The following is a 17,988-nucleotide window of genomic DNA, read 5'->3' on the forward strand; positions in this document are numbered from 1 at the left end:
GTAACAAAAGTAAATTCTACTAAATTATCAAAATATTTGTGCTTAGTTAAAATCTTGAAGCAATAACAGTGACAGCCACTATTGGTCAACAAAGCAAGAACTCCCAACTATGCATTAATGTAAAAAACCAACATTGGGGAATATCTTTTTTCAACAAATTCTTCCCATCCCAGTTTCTACAGCCATGTAAGATTTTCCTTTTTACAACAAGGCTATCAATATGAGACTTCTTGGCAAAAGTTTTTCTAACCAAAATCTGCAGTGCACTCTTAACAGGTTTTCTGTTTCCCGTAACAAAGTCTTTACAGTTCAGCCAAAAAATCTGCTACTGTGAGATCAACCGCAAAACTTATTATCCCCAACTGCATTTGATTGAGAGATTGGGAGCATTTCCAACATCTACACTAATAAATTTTTCAAACACAGTGCTAGATTTTACTACAATTGTACGGTAATAACTTTTCCTCTCCAAGTTTATTCGCGACCGAAAACTATTGCTACGCCCTTTTAATTAGCTATTGAAACCTACATAGGTAGTGGCTAACGCAGACGCTATTAGTTTGTCCTCATCGTTATTGTTAGATCTAATGTGAATTGGCAAGACTTAGTATCATTTCTTATGACCCAAAGAAACACGCACACATGAACATCTTAAAAACGAAAGTAAAACAACTATTTTTAGCAGACAACGGATGAAGGGGAATTTTTTCACTGGACTAGACATAAGTATATTTCCTATGCAAAGTATAAAACTATTTCTAAGTTATTATTAAATTTGACTTTGTAAATACTTTGCTTTTAATATCATTTTTTGCATTGTTTGCCTATATTTTGATAAGTTTATTTAAGAAAAAACTTTTTTATGACTTTTTAATTTGTCTGTAGCAGACAAGATCATAGGCGCTGTTTCGGATAAGCTATTGCTGTTACACCACCTAGACTCGTTTCGGTTGCGAATAGCTCCTTACCAAGCCAAAATGCTAAATTGACCAAAAATACTACTCATAGAACTAGCTTGGTTCGTATGGTCATGTCTACTGGCCTATTAAAGCAAAGGTCTGAAGTGGGGTCTCAAAATCATTTTCTTGATCTCTTGTATGTCCTACGAAGCAAAGTTTGCAATATGCTCTCCATTAGAGAGTGAGATGGATTCAAAGAACATCAACAACATCAGAAAGACCTCAGCAAATGCCACTTACTAATAACTTTCAATCAATGATGTTTCTATCGTAATTATGCCAACCATAGTCTAAATAGTATAAATGAACAAAAGACAGTTTTTGAATAGTGGTATACATTATTTTTCGCCGTGGTTGTCATGCTTTGAATGTGCAGTTTTTGGTGTTACATGCTTTTATTTTTTTTTTAATTGTTTTGTCAGGTAGTCTTAGTAAGACTTGGGTGATGCATTGTGTATATTCCCTTAATAAAAGCCTAGTTTTCATCAAAAGTTGTTAAACTTTTATAATATTATAACCAGAGTTTAATTTTTGTTTATGACGTCAGTCTGACCGAATATAAAGGTTCGTTCCCCATGTGCGAAAGAGAGACGAGAAAGCACGGAGTCAGGACTTGGATAGGAGTGCGGCGGAAAAAATATTAATTTATAATAATTCAACTTAGAAAACAATGTATAGTCAAAGTCTGTATGCCAAGTTGGAAATTGATGGACTTGATTATATTGTGAGTGTAATTAATTTTTGTTAAGAATTATCCTAAATAAAAGATTTATTTATTGTAACCCGTTCGCCTTAGTCAATTACGATAAGCCTAGACAATTATTCGAGAGCCGTAAAACTATATGTAAACGAGCGCTATCGGTTGTTTCGATTATTTTTCTAGAAAATAGAAAAAGGTAGCCGGTTACAATATAAACAGCGTAGACTTTTACTTATGTCACTCACTTTATAAGTAGGAAATTGTCTGCTGTTATTGTTGTAATTTAGAAACTAAAAGTAAGCCAAATAACTTAGTTTTTGTTAATGACGCGCCAGCCAAAGAGAATTTGAACTCCCCAATTCGTTTAAATGTGAAACAAAAACTAAACTAAATAAAAGCTATTATTTTAGAAAAATATTGTAAAATTTTAATTTTTTAAAAAAGCCAAGAAAATATGGATTTTATCGTAGCTATAACCGGTTTTAGCAAGGTGGTTATAGCTGGTATGGCTGGTTCCATGTCAACCCTGATTATAACTAATATCTTGCCTAGTAAAATTCATAATTAAAATACTTTTTAGCAAGAGGAATAAAATTATGTACCAAGAGGTTCTTGAATATGTCCTCTTCTTCCATACTTCGTAGTTAATTCAACAGGCTTAAACCACGTAATATCATCTAAATAATAATTTTCAAGGAAATGTTAGTATACGATTCAATTTGGTATAAAATGAAGATGCACAAATAAAAGGTTCAATTTGAAAGCAGTGGCGTAGCTGAGAACTCAGAGCCCCCCCCCCCGCAAAAATATCTATGAGGCCCTCCTATTTAATTTTATTATGGTTAGTGGGGCCCCCCCTAAGCTCGAGGCCCCACCGCACTGCTACGCCACTGTTTGAAAGACTTTGTAAATGGAATAATAAGTGCAATTGGAATTTGGTTTCTTTCTATTACAGCAAAAGAGTCAATCAGTTGAATTTTCAATAAAGCAACTACATGTTTTACTTGTCTGTCGAGTATGTTGGAGCAACTCAAGGCTAATTGCAACAATTTAGTAGTTATAGATAGACAAAATTCCATTTGCATTTATAACTTATTTCTGAAGGTGGTTAAATGTTTTTACAGCCTAAAGCTTAAACAAGGGCGAATAAAACTGGATATAACTCTTGTAGTATATGGTGTACAAAGTTTCCTTCATGTGATTTGTTACAAACTGACGTAGTTCTTGTTTTCCCTTATCGCCGCTAATATTTCAGTTTCTCTTAATCTTTATGACTTTGATTAATTACCAACTGTTAAAGACTCCTTAATAACCTAAGTTCAGCTAGTTTCCCTTACAAAAAAATAAGTTGTATTTTAGTTGGTATACAAATTTTAGTTGACGTTAAGTTGGTTTTAAGTAGGCTCAAGTGGTCAGATTATTTCAATAAACTAGTTAAAGGGGTAATAAGTTGTTATTAAGTTGATGGGAAAATACTTTTTTCTTTAAGTTGGTAATTAGTTGGTTTTTAGGGGTCAGAAAATTACATATTATTTGTAAGTTGGTTTTAAGTAGGTTTTAAGTTGGTATTTAGTTGGTTTTAAGTTGGTATTTGTTCCTAGACCACTTAGTTTTTGGTAAGGGTTTTGGCACCATGTTATTCTTCGAGAAGAGGGTAAATTAAACTAAATCTAACAATAACAGCAATGTTTATTAAAAAAAAGTATTATACATTAGTACCATCCAAGGAAAGGATCGAGAACAAGAGGACCTCAACCTGCTGAACAATTGTACCCACCTTATTTTTACACAAACCAAAAATACATAAAATGGAGGATATTACTCTATGTGGGTCCCAAGACCAATGAGAATCGCTTGCCAAAATATTTTCTGGGTTTGAACAAAATAAGTGATAATGTGTGCAGAACATGAAATTAAACAAAGTGAAATCTAAATAAAAAATAAGAAGCTAGAATGGAGTTATTTCATGTGTTGCACCACTTACGATTTAGAGCTCTTTCATAATTCCCTCTCTAACAAACATTCAAATAAGAATGAAATTAAAAACCACAACCAATACAGTTGTGGTTTTAAATTTAATTCTTCTAATATAATACACTAGTAGATTAATAACTTTTAGCTTAAAAACATTCAAATATTTCACAATCCTCCATGATGAAATCTTACCTCTATTGAAGAACATATATCTGACCACTACAGATCTCTTGTTAATTTTATAAGGATGACCACTTAGAACCACTTTCTTCACTACAGTTCTGTCTGGATTAATACTTAATACTGATCCAGTAGCTACAAGTTGTTGCGAACCTGTTTAGAATTTATTTTTAATCTTTTTTAGTATCTTTACTTATCCTACCTATTAATAAACATACCATCAATATTAGCCTTGAACACAACTACTGGAGCAGGTGGGAACATTATTGGAGCAAAGAATGTGGCTACAACAGGTACATCTGTCCGCATAAAACGTTCATACTAGAAAATACGCAGTAAAAGTAACATTTTATACTACTTCAAGATAAAGGTAATATCAGGAAATTATATATGTATACACTTGGAATGTCTAAGGAAGACCTTTACCAAAAAATAAGTTGAATTTTAGTTGGTATACACATTTTAGTTGACGTTAAGTTGATTTTAAGTAGGCTCAAGTGGTCAGAATATTTCAATAAACTAGTTAAAGGGGTAATAAGTTGTTATTAAGTTGATGGGAAGATACTTTTTTCTTTAAGTTGGTAATTAGTTGGTTTTTAGTTGTCAGAAAATTACATATTATTTGTAAATTGGTTTTAAGTAGGTTTTAAGTTAGTATTTAGTTCGTTTTAAGTTGGTGTTTGGAACAAATACCAACTTAAAGTATTTCCTAGACCACTTATTTTTGGGTAAGGGTACGTGGACCTTGATGATTCACATAAGAAACTACAGAATTTTCTTAAAATTAATTTTCATTCCTTCATTTTCTTTTTGCTCCACGTCTTCTAAAATCGATAGATATATTCTAAGTATACATATATAGTTTCCTGGTAATATATAATTAAGCACTAAATAAAATTTTAGAAACATAATAAACTTATATTTATAAAAAAATTAACTGGTTGAGAATAATAGATTTTTTACAGCCTAGTGTTTTTCTAGTTTTAACCAAAGAATTTAGACCCCAAGAATGCAGCTCCATCTAGTATAATTTGCTTGTCTCTAGCCTCCAAAGGCAAACCTAGGTTGACGGGCTTATTTCCGGTTCTATTGATTCTCCTAGCTGGAAGCAATCCCGTCAACTCTAAGCCGAGACATTAACGGTTTTTCTTTCGATTCCTGGGGTCTATATTCTTTGTTTTAACAATGTTTACTGCTCTTTTCCTTTGTTTAAATGCTAATTTTAGTTTATAATTGCCACATTAAATCATAGCAACATAGGTCAGTTCATGACAAATGGTCAAACCTTTGATTTTACTAAGGATGCACCGATATGGGTAAAGCCGATAATATATATATATATTAATTTATTTTATAATTACCTTATGCTTATTCCCATTCGTGTGAGAAGAAAATATTGGATTAACAGCAAATCTTCGAAAACCCACATGGAAAATCAGTTTGTCCTTAGATTTTATAGGCTCTAAACATGTTGGGTGCCTCTTTAATATAACGTTCATCACAGACATTTTTTGCTCATGAGGTAACAGCCCATAAATGACTAAAGGATTAATCCGGTCAGTACTAGTTAGATCATCTGAAAATGGAGACCATACTCTTGGCTATTAATAACAATTTTAGTCTTGGAAAATAAGGCCACACCCAAACCAAAAAATAACTGTTTTGTATTTAGTTTGCATACACATCATTAGTTAATATTAACTTGGTGTTAAGTTGGCTCAAGTTGTCAGCATATTTCAAGTTACTAGTTAAAGGGGTAATAAGTTGTTTTTCAGTTGGTAAGAAAATAATTCTATTTTTAAATTTAAAAATAGTTGGTTTTTAGTAGTCAGAAAATTACACATTTTTAAATTGGTTTTAAGTAGTTAAATGTAAGGGATTGATTTTGGTTAAGTTAGAAATAAGTTGGTTATTAAAGATGATTTAAGTTATTTTTAAGTATGCATTTGTCCCAAATACAAACTTAAAATCAAGTTTAAATAATACGTTGCCGTTAAAACAAAACCACGTATCTTTTCTTTGGCGTTTTTGAGAAAAATGGATTTTTAATTTTGCAGGGACTTCTGAAATCACGTCTTAGGTTTTTACACGCGAGTTAATTTTATAGTTAAATAATTTAGTTTCAATATTGAATTTATGAGGATTTTAATTTAAAAATATTTTGCTAAAGGGGAATTTTTAGAGATACGTGGTCTCGCGTCATGTAGTGAGATAGGAGCTGACAATAAGCAAGATACATGCTTTTGCATGAAATGCGTTGTGGATATCAAAGATACGTTTAAATGTTTTCTCGATTTAAAAAAGAAATTCAATTGCAACCTATTATTTTTAATTTCTTTTTTTAAATCGAGAAAACATTTAAACGTATCTTTGATATCCACAACGCATTTCATGCAAAAGCACGTATCTTGCTTATTGTCAGCTCCTATCTCACTACATGACGCGAGACCACGTATCTCTAAAAATTCCCCTTTAGCAAAATATTTTTAAATTAAAATCCTCATAAATTCAATATTGAAACGAAATTATTTAACTATAAAATTAACTCGCGTGTAAAAACCTAAGACGTGATTTCAGAAGTCCCTGCAAAATTAAAAATCCATTTTTCTCAAAAACGCCAAAGAAAAGATACGTGGTTTTGTTTTAACGGCGACGAATAGTTTTTTTAAGTGGTTTTTAGCCAACTTATTTTTTGGTCAGGGCAACCTAGAGCATGAATATTAATATATATATATACATACTACATATATATATATATTTTATTTATTTACGATAAAGTACATATATTCTGTTTTTCTGAGATTAGCAAAAGCACAAATTCATTTTAACATTAGAATTAGATGGTTACAAATCTTTATAAAGATGAATTAATCTTACCATTTACTTGTTTTGGAACATTCATCAAGTGCAATGTAACATACCAGCCAGGCTGTAATAAAATAATAAAAATGACTAAATAACATAAGTTTCGATAATGCCAGAAGCAAAATCGTTCCAAAATTCAAAATTATACCTCAGAAAATAGAGAACATTCAGTAGGACAGTAACAAATAGGCTGAGTATAAGCCTAATTACCAAAAATAAGTTGGTTTTTAGTGTATATTAAGTTGGTTTACACATTTTAGTTGATATTGAGTTGGTTTCAAGTAGGCTCAAGTTGCCAGCATATTTCAAGAAACTAGTTAAAGGGGTTGGCTGGAAAATAATTATTTTTTTGTAGTCAGAAAATTACATATTTTTAAGTTGGTTTCAAGTTAGCTTTAAGTAGTCTTTATTAAGCAAGTTTCAAGTTGCCTCTAAGTTGCCTCCATTAAGCAAAATCAGAGTTGGTTTTAAGTTGGCTTCCCTTACCAAAAAATAAGTTGGTTTTTAGTTGGTGTTGATATTAAGTTGGTTTTAAGTGGTCAGCATATTTCAGTAAACTAGTTAAGTTGGTGGGAAAATGCCTTTTTCTTTAAGTTGGTATTTAGTTGCTTTTAGTGGTCAGAAAATTACATATTTTTTAAGTTGGTGGGAAAATGCCTTTTTCTTTAAGTTGGCTTTAAGTGGTCTTTATTAAGTAACATTTTAAGTAAGTTTTTAGTTGGTATTTGTCTCAAATACAAACTTAAAACCAAGTTCCTAAACAACTTGTATTTTTGGTAAGGGAATACTTCTCCAAGAATAATAGTCAAAAGCCTTAAATAGCCCATATCAAGAACTTTCATACCTCATTTGCTCTTTTTTAACCCACTAAAAACAAGAATTACTTAAGAAACTAAACAAATTATGGAGAACATTTTAACTTATCTAAGGACATCAGTAAGAAGTTGGCCTGTCATTCTTTTTTTATAGACTTGTCTGTCAGCAACTAAACAAGTTTCAATTTCATTTAGATATTTATTCCTCAATAAAGTTTGTTTAATTTTATCTTTATTAAATATATCGTTATTTAATACGGAAACTCAAAGTAGCTTCAATGCTAAAATAGTGTTCCATAAACTAACAATGTGAGTGATATTAGAAGAAAGCTAAATTAAGGAAAATAATGGTAATGATAAAATAAAACCAAATTAAAAAGTACAAACCAAAACTCCATCTTTTGCTTCGTTCAAAACCCTTTTTCTGGTTCGATTGAAATTATCAAATTGAAATATCCTTGCATAATCCAGTGGCAAATTTTCTTTTGGATCCCATGGCGAAGAATTAAAACTTTTCAAGCCTCTGTATCTAAAGATAAAGATTGAAATGTTTAAAAAAATATTGGTCACAGCCTAGTATCATTTAATAATTATTTGTCTTTAAACAAAATGTTTAAACCAAATGATTAAAACATGTTCTAAACAACCACTTAAAAAAACAAATTTGTTCATAACGTTTTAAACTGTTTTATTCAAGGTAGATTTTATATACTTTTCAAAGGAATTTTATAGATTATGAAATAGTAAAAATAATTTGTCCAGAGATGCAATGAAAAATTAACTTCAAGATAGTCTGTTTTTTTCACTGGAAGTGGGCTGGTTAAATTGCATATGTGCCAAGTAACCAGCCAACTTCCAGCAATAAGACATAGTAAACCGAAAACTATGTAGCCTGCTTTTTATTTTATAAATAAAAACTAGATGAATCGATTTTCTGGATTTAAATCGGATTTTTTTTGATTTTATTGATTTATATACAATTAATAACTCTTTTCCTGGATAATTAATGGATAATTTACTTTTATCAGTTAGCTTATCTTGTCTCCACCTTTTTATTGAGGAAGCTGCCCTTTTAGGTGCCTATAGGCTTAACCAAAATGCCTGGTGGAAGGCTAATAATTGGGAGCATAGCCACACCAAGCTCTTCCGAGATATTTCCAATCAGATGCCGATTTTAACAATGGGTTCTGATCTGATGGTTACTAAACTCCACTTTAGTAAACCTTTTGAGGTCAACTTCCCTAGCCGTGCGGAGTGGAGTCACTCCACCCTCGGTACCAGAGGAGAGATCGTCTGGTTCACTGATGGGTCTAAGACCCACTATGGCACTGGTGCGGGGATGTATTGCCTTACTAATAATTTTGGCTTTTATGAAAGCCTAGGGATACACACTAGTGTATTCCAGGCTGAAATTTTTGCCATTTGCTCCTGTGTTGCTTACTGTTTACATCAGGGGTATCATGGGAAGGTTATCCAGATTTATTCAGATAGCCAGGCTGCTCTTAGAGCTCTCAGCCAGTATAGTATTCTTTCTAAACTGGTTTTTAGCTGCTTAGATCTCCTCTGCACTCTTGGGTTGCACAATAAAGTTCAACTTTGTTGGGCACCTGGGCATAAGGGGCATCTTGGGAACGAAAGGGCCGACGCCTTGGAGAAGGAAGGTGCGAGGGCTGGGTTCATTGGTCCAGAACCTGCTCTCCCCATCTCCCGAGGACTTGTACGCGGCTTGATCTCCAAGTTTATGTCAGATCGTCAACTCAGACAATGGTCTGAAATTGAGGGTCAAAGGCAGGCCAAAGAGTTCACTCTTGGCCCTTCTAGGGAGAGAGCCAGAGAATTACTCTCGCTCCCTAGGTCCAGTATTAGGATTGTGACTGGCCTACTTTCAGGCCACTGCCATCTAAACAGACATTTAACGCTTATTGGGGTCAGTGATGACCCGATTTGCAGAGCTTGTCTAGCTGAGGAGGAAACTGCCTCACATGTACTCTGTAGCTGCGATTACTATGCAGCCCAGAGGTTTGAGCATTTGGGTATGCCTCGGTTGGAGACGTATGACGTCTCTAATATCACGGCCGGGCAGATTTTAAGCTTTATGTCGGCAATAGGACTTATTTAAGTCACCCAGTTTGGGGATGCACAATGGACCTTAGGTCGAAGTGTTTGGCTTGCCACCCCACTCAATAATAATAATAATAGCTTATCTTGAAATAAATGAAATCTTAATTAAATTTAATTACTATTTAATACATTAGTTTGATCAGATTTTCTATTTTAATTTTATGAGAACCTGTTTTAGCCAATATTTTTCTTCCATTGCAATACATTGTGTGATTTAAATCAGCCAACCCTGCCTTTAACATAGGCGGAATAGTTAGATACTTCCTCTAATGGGGTTTATAGCAATCTTCTGGATATAATTATTGGACTTTGATGATTAGAATGATTTTTTATTAGTTATAACAACATAATTTAGGCAAAGCTTTAAACTTTGTCTAATTCATTTCATAGCCTGTTTACTGATAAAACAAAGAACTAATAGACTATTAGTAATGATAAATTTTAAAAATGCTAATTCAAACAATTGATTAGATTGACAGATATGCTGTTGACTGTTTTGTCCTATCATTTGCACATAGCACGATTGAGTCTTCGAGGGGAAAGATAAAGTAACAGACAGCGATTGGGCCATAGAAGAAACTAAAAAATATAATGATTAACTCTCTCCTATAAAGTTACTATTTCTAAATTAGTTTCCTAATGAGTTTAATGGAGAATCGCTTAAAAACTGTTTTAAAGGTAGTTAACCATAACAGGGAAGGTCTAACTTTTCTCGCTTTACAACTGGTCAGATACCATGACAATCTTTCCTTTATATTTGTTATTTTAAGAAAGTCTTATAAAGAAGGCATACTTAGCGAATCTTGCTTTAGCTGGTTTATCTATAGGAGTATCAACCTCATCAGGAAAGAGCTCATTCATTCTTTCTTCTTTATATTTTTCATACCTGAAATAAAGAAAATATATTATACAAAGCATTTTGTAACAGAACAAATTTAATAGATCACATTTGTTTATCTTCATCAACATCAATTTGATCATATTTTCCCGAATCACCTTCACCGTCAGATTCGTCTTGCTATGAGAAGAAAGAACTGAATTATTGAATGAGCAACATTGGGAAAAATTTGCAGTATCGAAAATATGAGGCTCTAAAATCCCATTTTGCCCCCCTTACCAAAAATAATTTGGATTTTAGTTGGTATTTAGTTGGCACACACATTTTAGTTGATATTAAGTTGGTTTAAGTAGGCTCAAGTGGTCAGCATATTTCAGTAAACTAGTTACGTTGGTAATAAGTTGGTTTTAAGTTGGTGGGAAAATGCCTTTTTCTTTAAGTTGGTATTTAGTTGGTTTTTAGTGGTCAGAAAATTACATATTATTTTTTAAGTTGGCTTTAAGTGGTCTTTATTAAGTAACTTATTAAGTAACATTTTAAGTAAGTTTTAAGTTGGCTTTAAGTGGTCTTTATTAAGTAACATTTTAAGTAAGTTTTAAGTTGGCTTTAAGTGGTCTTTATTAGGTAATATTTTAAGTGAGTTTTAAGTTGGCTTTAAGTGGTCTTTATTAAGTAACATTTTAAGTAATTTTTGAAGTTGGTGTTAAGTTGTTTTTAAGTAGGTTTTTAGTTGGCATTTGTCTCAAATACAAACTTAAAACCAACTTAAATAGTCCGTAGACGATATTGCCCATTTCATAATTCCTTTCAATCACAGTTTGCATAACATAACTTTTTTCTTACTAGATAATAAAAGTAGTAAATGAAGGAAAGTTGTTGAGATTTGCGGCAAAGCTGTAACAAACTTTATTTATGGGAAGCTAGTTAAAAGAAGCTAACATTGGGGGGGGGGGGGAATTGCTCTAGGAAATTTCAGATATATTCAAATTGCATTTATTAGTAAAAGAAGCTGCTGGGTGACAAAAGTAAAGCATGAAAAATCTTACTAACACAAATTAAAAGGGCGTAACGTTTTGAATAGACCCCACAAATATAACTCTCTCTAGTCTTACCCTTACCAAAATATAAGTTGGCTAAAAACCACTTACAACAGCTTGTATTTCAACTTGGTTTTCAGTTTGTATTTGGGGCAAATGCCTACTAAAAATAACTTAAATCGTCTTTATTAATCAACTTATTTCCAACTAAACCAGAATCAACATTTACATTTAACAACTTAAAAATTATATGTAACTTCCTGACTAATTAAAACCAACTTAAAAATAATATGAAACTTCCTGACTACTAAAAACCAACTAATTACGAACTTAGAAAAAGAAGTATTTTCCTACCAACTGAATTACAACTTATTAACTCTTCAACTAGTAACTTGAAATATGCTGACAACTTGAGCCTACTTAATACCAAGTTAATATCAACTAATAATGTGTATACAAACTAAATATAAACTTTTTTGGTAAGGGTTAACTTTATAAATGTCCCCTGTTGTGTTGGCTCTCTCTTCCGCTGGGTTTTACCCTAGTACGCTCTCTGGTACAACCGCGGAACTCCCTGGCTCTTTGGTATTGCCCAATGTTTGAAAATGAACTTTCCATTCCATAGTGCGAGAACCGATGAAACCCCGTAGACCCTTTGACCTGGGTCAGTTGATAAAAAGGGGTGACACGTGTTTCTCAGGACAGACCTTTTTAAAACGAGAGACGTCTTTGGACAGTGGGGCCGGTTCCTTTGGGCTAATCCAGCCAACAACAAGTTTTTTGCTTTCCCATTCGCGTTCGCTCGCTACGGAGTCTTCAAGAAGACCAGGACTACGGTAAAATGTTTCGCGTCGTGCCTTGCGGACCCTCCAGTACATCGGACATCACCGACATCCTCAACGGCATCGCCATTCACCAATTTCGTGAGAAATGCATTAACTTATAAACGTTTACCAGAGAGCCAAAACACCCCCCTTTTTAGTTAACTTTAAGAGAGAGTTAAGTCTTAAATTGTTTGACCAGTATGCTTTTCATTGCCATTAAATTCATTTATATATATATAATCAAAGTGCTTTAATTTAATTTATTAGTAATGTGACAATTTAAACCTAAATATAAATTAATCCCCTAGACATCGAACCAAGAATTAAATTAATTTTCCCTTATCATAAAAATTGTCACATTTTGGGGGCCCGATTCCGGTTATGAATTCGGTTTTTACTTGTTTTAACCCCAATTAACTTTAATGCCGTTAATTTTCTTGACACGCGATTTATTTAACTGTTTAGCTTTGTTTACCGTAATTTTTAGAATTTTTTGTTTGCGTTTATTTTTGTTTTTTACTGTAATTTGAATTTTAATGGTTAGGAGGGTTTTAGAATTTTTTGTTTGGTTGATTGGTCACCTCGGTTCCCCTTAATTATTTTCGATTTAGTTTCTTTGTTTTGGGCATGGTCTCCGTGTTTTTGGGTTTTTGTATCTTTTTGGTTGCCATAGTTCATGAGTTATTTTAGGCTTATTCACACACGTGGTTGTTCCCCCCACCTAGGTATTTTTTATAGTTGCCAACCCTTACCAAAAAATAAGTTGGTTTTTAGTTGGTATTTAGTTGGTTTTCGCATTTAAGTTGGTTTTTAGTGGGTATTTAGTAGGTTCTCACATTTAAGTTGGTTTTAAGTAGGTTCAAGTTGCCAGTATATTTTAATAAACTATTTAAAGAGGTAATAAGTTGTTTTTAAGTTGGCTGGAAAATACTCATTTTTTGAAGTTGGTTTTAAGTTGGTTTTTAGTGGTCAGATAATTACTTATAATTTTTAAGTAGGTTATAAGTTGGCTTTAAGTGGTCTTTATTAAGAGGTCTTTTTAAGTAAGTTTTAAGTTGGTTTTAAGTGGTCTTTATTAAGAAAGCTTTTAGTTGGTTTTAAGTTGGTGTAAAGTGGTTTTTAAGTAGGTTTTTAGTTGGTATTTAGTTGGCATTTGTTCCAAATACCAACTTAAAACCAACTTAAAAAGTTACAAGACAACTTATTTTTTGGTAAGGGAAGAGTGTTTCGAAATTTATTCGGTCACTCAGTTTAGTGATAGACAGTCGCCATCTTTAGTTCGCCGGACTCCCTCCCCTTTGTTAGCCAACATGCCTAATTCAAATCTCGCTCCTGCCGACCCTAACGCCGCCATTGTTGCCCTTCAGGCACAGGTGGCTCAGCTTACTGCCCTCCTCGCGAATCAAACTAACGCTGCCGCAGCGCCTATGCCTGCCGCGTGGGCTTCCCCCGTAACTCTACCGAGTTTTTCGGGTAGTTTCTCTGATAGTAACACAAATTGTCACAAGGGGAATTGAAACTACATACCATTTCAGACTCATCAGCACTATTATTTTCACTAGCTTCGCTGACAATGCTACAGGCATCCATTTTAAGCATATTGGCATCAGGTTCTTCATCTGATTCTGAATCACTTTTCAAAGATTCATTTTCATCATCATCAACAATCCAGGCGGCCTGATATTCTGAAGTGCCTTTTGGCACCTTTTTAAGAGTTCGTTTTAGCTGATCAGCTAAAACAAAATGAAACTTGTTATAAAGTAGAAAAATACAAATGGGCACCAAGAGGAAATCCTGTGCACTCTTACAACTGAGAAAAAGTTGTTCTGCGCTTTCCAAATTTCAAACCTCTTAAAGGGAATATAACCTCAGGTATTTGGTGTGGAACACCATTGTTTTCAGCTCTGGCCTTTGGCTTTAGAAATGTTTGGCGCCACTGTACAGGGAAATTTGAAAAATTGAAGGGGTCTTCCTTAAAGATTACTTTGCAGGTTATATTCCCTTTAAATTCTTCAATGGCTGTGTGAGGGAACTTACAATACTTACAAAATAGATTTACAGGAATGTTTTCTAGTAAATGTTTATAAATTCTGGATATCCACTTTCCTGGTTTTGAAATAATCCCACCTCAAAATGCTAAAAAATTTCCTTTTCAGACTCTAAAACTACTTGTAGACAGTGTTTAAAGGGAATATAAACTGCAAAACAATCTTTATGGAAGACCCCTTCAATTTTTCAAATTTCCCTGTACAGTGGCGCCAACCCTTTTTAAAGCCAAAGGCAAGAGCGGCCAGAGCTGCAAACGTTGGTGTTCCACACCAAATACCTGAGGTTATCTTCCCTTTAAAATGACTTATGATTGGAAATGTTATTTCATGTGCTAATGTCACTAAGGGCTATTCAATTAACCCAAAAAAATCCTTTGTTGCTTAAGAGGAGATAACTTTACTGCTAGTATGTATAAATATTATTTGAATCTGATAAATATCCTTCTAATTTATTTAAAAGCCTATCAAAATTGTTTGTACTCAGATGATAATGCTATCAAGCTTAAATTTAAAAACACAGATAGTGGCAGTGCCAAAACGTTTTTGGATCATTCAAAGACAATAGTTTGTCTGCGATAAAATGGAACATTGCATTGACAAGTACTTGGTTTCAACAATAAATGAAACAAGTCAACTAAAGTGGTGCCAAGAACTCTGCCATAAGTAGACACTAAGAAATGGTATCCGTTAATCGAAAGTCTTGTTCAAAATCTAATATTTTTGGAGTTTGGTTTGCTTATAGGTCATTAATTTTGAATTTGGAGGCCTTTTCAGAACTTTTGGTGACCCTTTGATTTAAATTAAGTAGGCCCCCTTCTGTAACTCAAGGAGGCAACAACCTAACAATGCCTATAGCATGCTGGCTCTGCCGTTGCAACATACCCTTACCAAAAATAAGTTGTGTAGGAACTACTTAAAGTTGGTTTTAAGTTTGTATTTGAGACAAATGCCAACTAAATATTAACTAAAAACCTACTAAAAACCAAATAATTACCAACTTAAAGAAAAGTATTTTCCCGCCAACTTAAACAACTTATTACCCCTTTAACTTGTTTATTGAAATATGCTGACAACTTGAGCCTATTTAAAACCAACTTAATATCAACTAATATGTGTATACCAACTAAAATCCAACCTATTTTGTGGTAAGGGGCATAAAAATGTTAAGCTTTGTTTGCACTATAAATTGCCACGTCATTCTTATTTTATCTGCTATTACCTCGCACTCTTAACGGGGAGGGGAGTCTAGGCTTGGGTCTTTGTTTAAAGGAGATGGAGCATAGGCATTAAATGGAGAAAATGGAAAACAGTTTCAGATCAGTCCAGTCCTCATAAAATTATTTAATTACACTATTTGCTATTAAAAAAAATAGATGACGTATTCTTGGAAATGAATTCAGCTCTTATTAATTTAATCAACGAAGAGCTTTAAGATTTTAGATGTTTTTCACAAATTTAGTCACATGATTATTATTTAATGGTTAAGAAAGACCAACTGAAGAACACAGCCCTTACCAAAAAATAAGTTGGATTTTAGTTGGTATTTAGTTAGTATAAACATTTTAGTTGACGTTAAGTTGGTTTTAAGTAGGATCAAGTGGTCAGAATATTTCAATAAACTAGTTAATAAGTTGTTATTAAATTGTTATTAAGTTGATGGGAAAATACTTTTTCTTTAAGTTGGTAATTAGTTGGTTTTTAGTGGTCAGAAAATTACATATTATTTGTAATTTGGTTTTGAGTAGGTTTTAAGTTGGTATTTAGTTGGTTTTAAGTTGGTATTTAGTTGGTTTTAAGTTGGTATTTGTTTTTAGTGGTCAGAAAATTACATATTATTTGTAATTTGGTTTTGAGTAGGTTTTAAGTTGGTATTTAGTTGGTTTTAAGTTGGTATTTGGAACAAATACCAACTTAAAGTATTTCCTAGACCACCTATTTTTTGGTAAGGGAGGCCATTGAACTTCTGTCAACAAAGATCCACAACAATGGAATTGAAAGTGTAGAAGATGATCATTCCCAGTAATATTATGGAGAATTGCTAACAGAAATACCTAATAACTGCCAAAAAAATACCTTCAGCTTGTTCAAGCTCCTCTTGTGTTGGCCATGTCTGTTCGCCTTCCATTGGGTCTGGAATATTCTCAGATTCTAAACTTTGTTGTTCATGAGGGTCACATTTTTCCAGAACTTTTATCTCATCAACATCCACCATATCGACCTAAAAAAATTAATACATAAAAGTGAAAAATTATCCCACTATCATTTTGAATAATAAGAGCCCAAGTACTCAAGCAATGGCGCACCCCAAATTTTTTTCTGGGGGGGGGGGATGATGAGTCCCAAAATATCTTTAGGTAAGAGTTTGTAATGATAAGCAAAAAACTTTTGATTAAGGCTGTTATTCTTAATCTTTGTTAATTTTCATATACATGTGTATACCTTCTTTCTTTACTAATACTTCCATTTATTCTACACTTTATATGACATACGGAATGCTACCAAAATCTATAAGCGTGTGCGTTTTATTTATTCACACTAAGAAACAAACGTAAGTATAAAAAACATAGCAGACGACCCTTGATCTTCGAAGGGCCGGAAATAAACAAAATATAACAGGGCTGTAATATGTGAAGCAATATATCCCCTCGCTTCTCATATTTCAGTAATTTACTTTATACATTATCCAGTTCATTAACATAATTAGTTAACTCTTTTAACCTTTCTTTGGGTAAGGCTTTAGTGAAAATATCTGCACGATTGAATGTCGAGTTTACATATACAATCTTAAAAAGTCCTTCGTTTACTTTTTCTCGTTAATATTGTCAACTTCATGCATTGAATAGCAGCTTGATTGTCTATTTTCATTTGTATCTCTCCAGTTAATGAGGACGGAATCAACGCACTACATTCGTTGAGAATACTCTTAATATAGATTAGCTCCTTCGTGGTTTCGACTGCCACCCCTTAAGAAACCTTTACCAAAAAATAAGTTGGTTTTTAGTTGGTATTCACATTTAAGTTGATATTAAGTTGGTTTTAAGTGGTCAGCATATTTCAGTAAACTAGTTAAGTTGGTGGGAAAATGCTTTTTCTTTAAGTTGACTACTAAAAACCAACTAATTACCAACTTAAAAACTAAGTATTTTCCAGCCAACTTAAAACCACCTTTAAACCAACTTATTACCCCTTCAACTAGTAACTTGAAATATGCTGACAACTTGAGCCTACTTAATACCAAGTTAATATCAACTAATAATGTGTATACAAATTAAATACAAACTGAAATAAAACTTATTTTTGGTTGCTGATTTCTGGTCAAAATCAGTATGTCATCCACATATATCAAGATGATGCAATCCCATCTGTAGCGATACGAACATTGACATGATTTCAAATCTTGAAAGCCAATACTTTTCCGTTCTTCATCAAGTTTTTTAGACCAACAACGCCCAGATTGAGAAAGTCCGTAGAGGCTTTTTGTATTTTCCATACCGTGTTGTCAGTGGTGCCATAACCTTTTGGTCTTTCCATGTAGAGCTCCTGGTCTAAGTCTCCATATAAATAGTCACTCTTAATATCAATGTCGTTGCTTAACCACCTCCGGAGAACCACAAATAAAAACAGAAA

General features: G+C 33.0%; 1 protein-coding gene across 1 annotated transcript in view; it reads right to left on the bottom strand.

The window, feature by feature from the left end:
- Window positions 1-17,988, bottom strand: part of Tsr1 (Tsr1 ribosome assembly factor) — a 42,994-nt gene that overhangs the window by 939 nt on the left and 24,067 nt on the right. Inside the window, exons 9-18 of the mRNA XM_090154605.1 lie at window positions 16,435-16,579; window positions 13,841-14,046; window positions 10,562-10,632; window positions 10,408-10,500; window positions 7,881-8,022; window positions 6,691-6,742; window positions 5,175-5,389; window positions 4,032-4,134; window positions 3,826-3,966; window positions 2,262-2,336 (exon numbers count right to left, since the gene is read on the bottom strand). Coding sequence (XP_090010731.1) covers window positions 2,262-2,336; window positions 3,826-3,966; window positions 4,032-4,134; window positions 5,175-5,389; window positions 6,691-6,742; window positions 7,881-8,022; window positions 10,408-10,500; window positions 10,562-10,632; window positions 13,841-14,046; window positions 16,435-16,579 — 1,243 coding nt within the window. The remainder of the gene's footprint in view (window positions 1-2,261; window positions 2,337-3,825; window positions 3,967-4,031; window positions 4,135-5,174; window positions 5,390-6,690; window positions 6,743-7,880; window positions 8,023-10,407; window positions 10,501-10,561; window positions 10,633-13,840; window positions 14,047-16,434; window positions 16,580-17,988) is intronic.

Source organism: Leiobunum rupestre, chromosome 1 (genome assembly GCF_980474605.1).
Source record: "Leiobunum rupestre chromosome 1, qqLeiRupe1.1.hap1, whole genome shotgun sequence".
Lineage (NCBI taxonomy): Eukaryota > Metazoa > Arthropoda > Arachnida > Opiliones > Sclerosomatidae > Leiobunum > Leiobunum rupestre.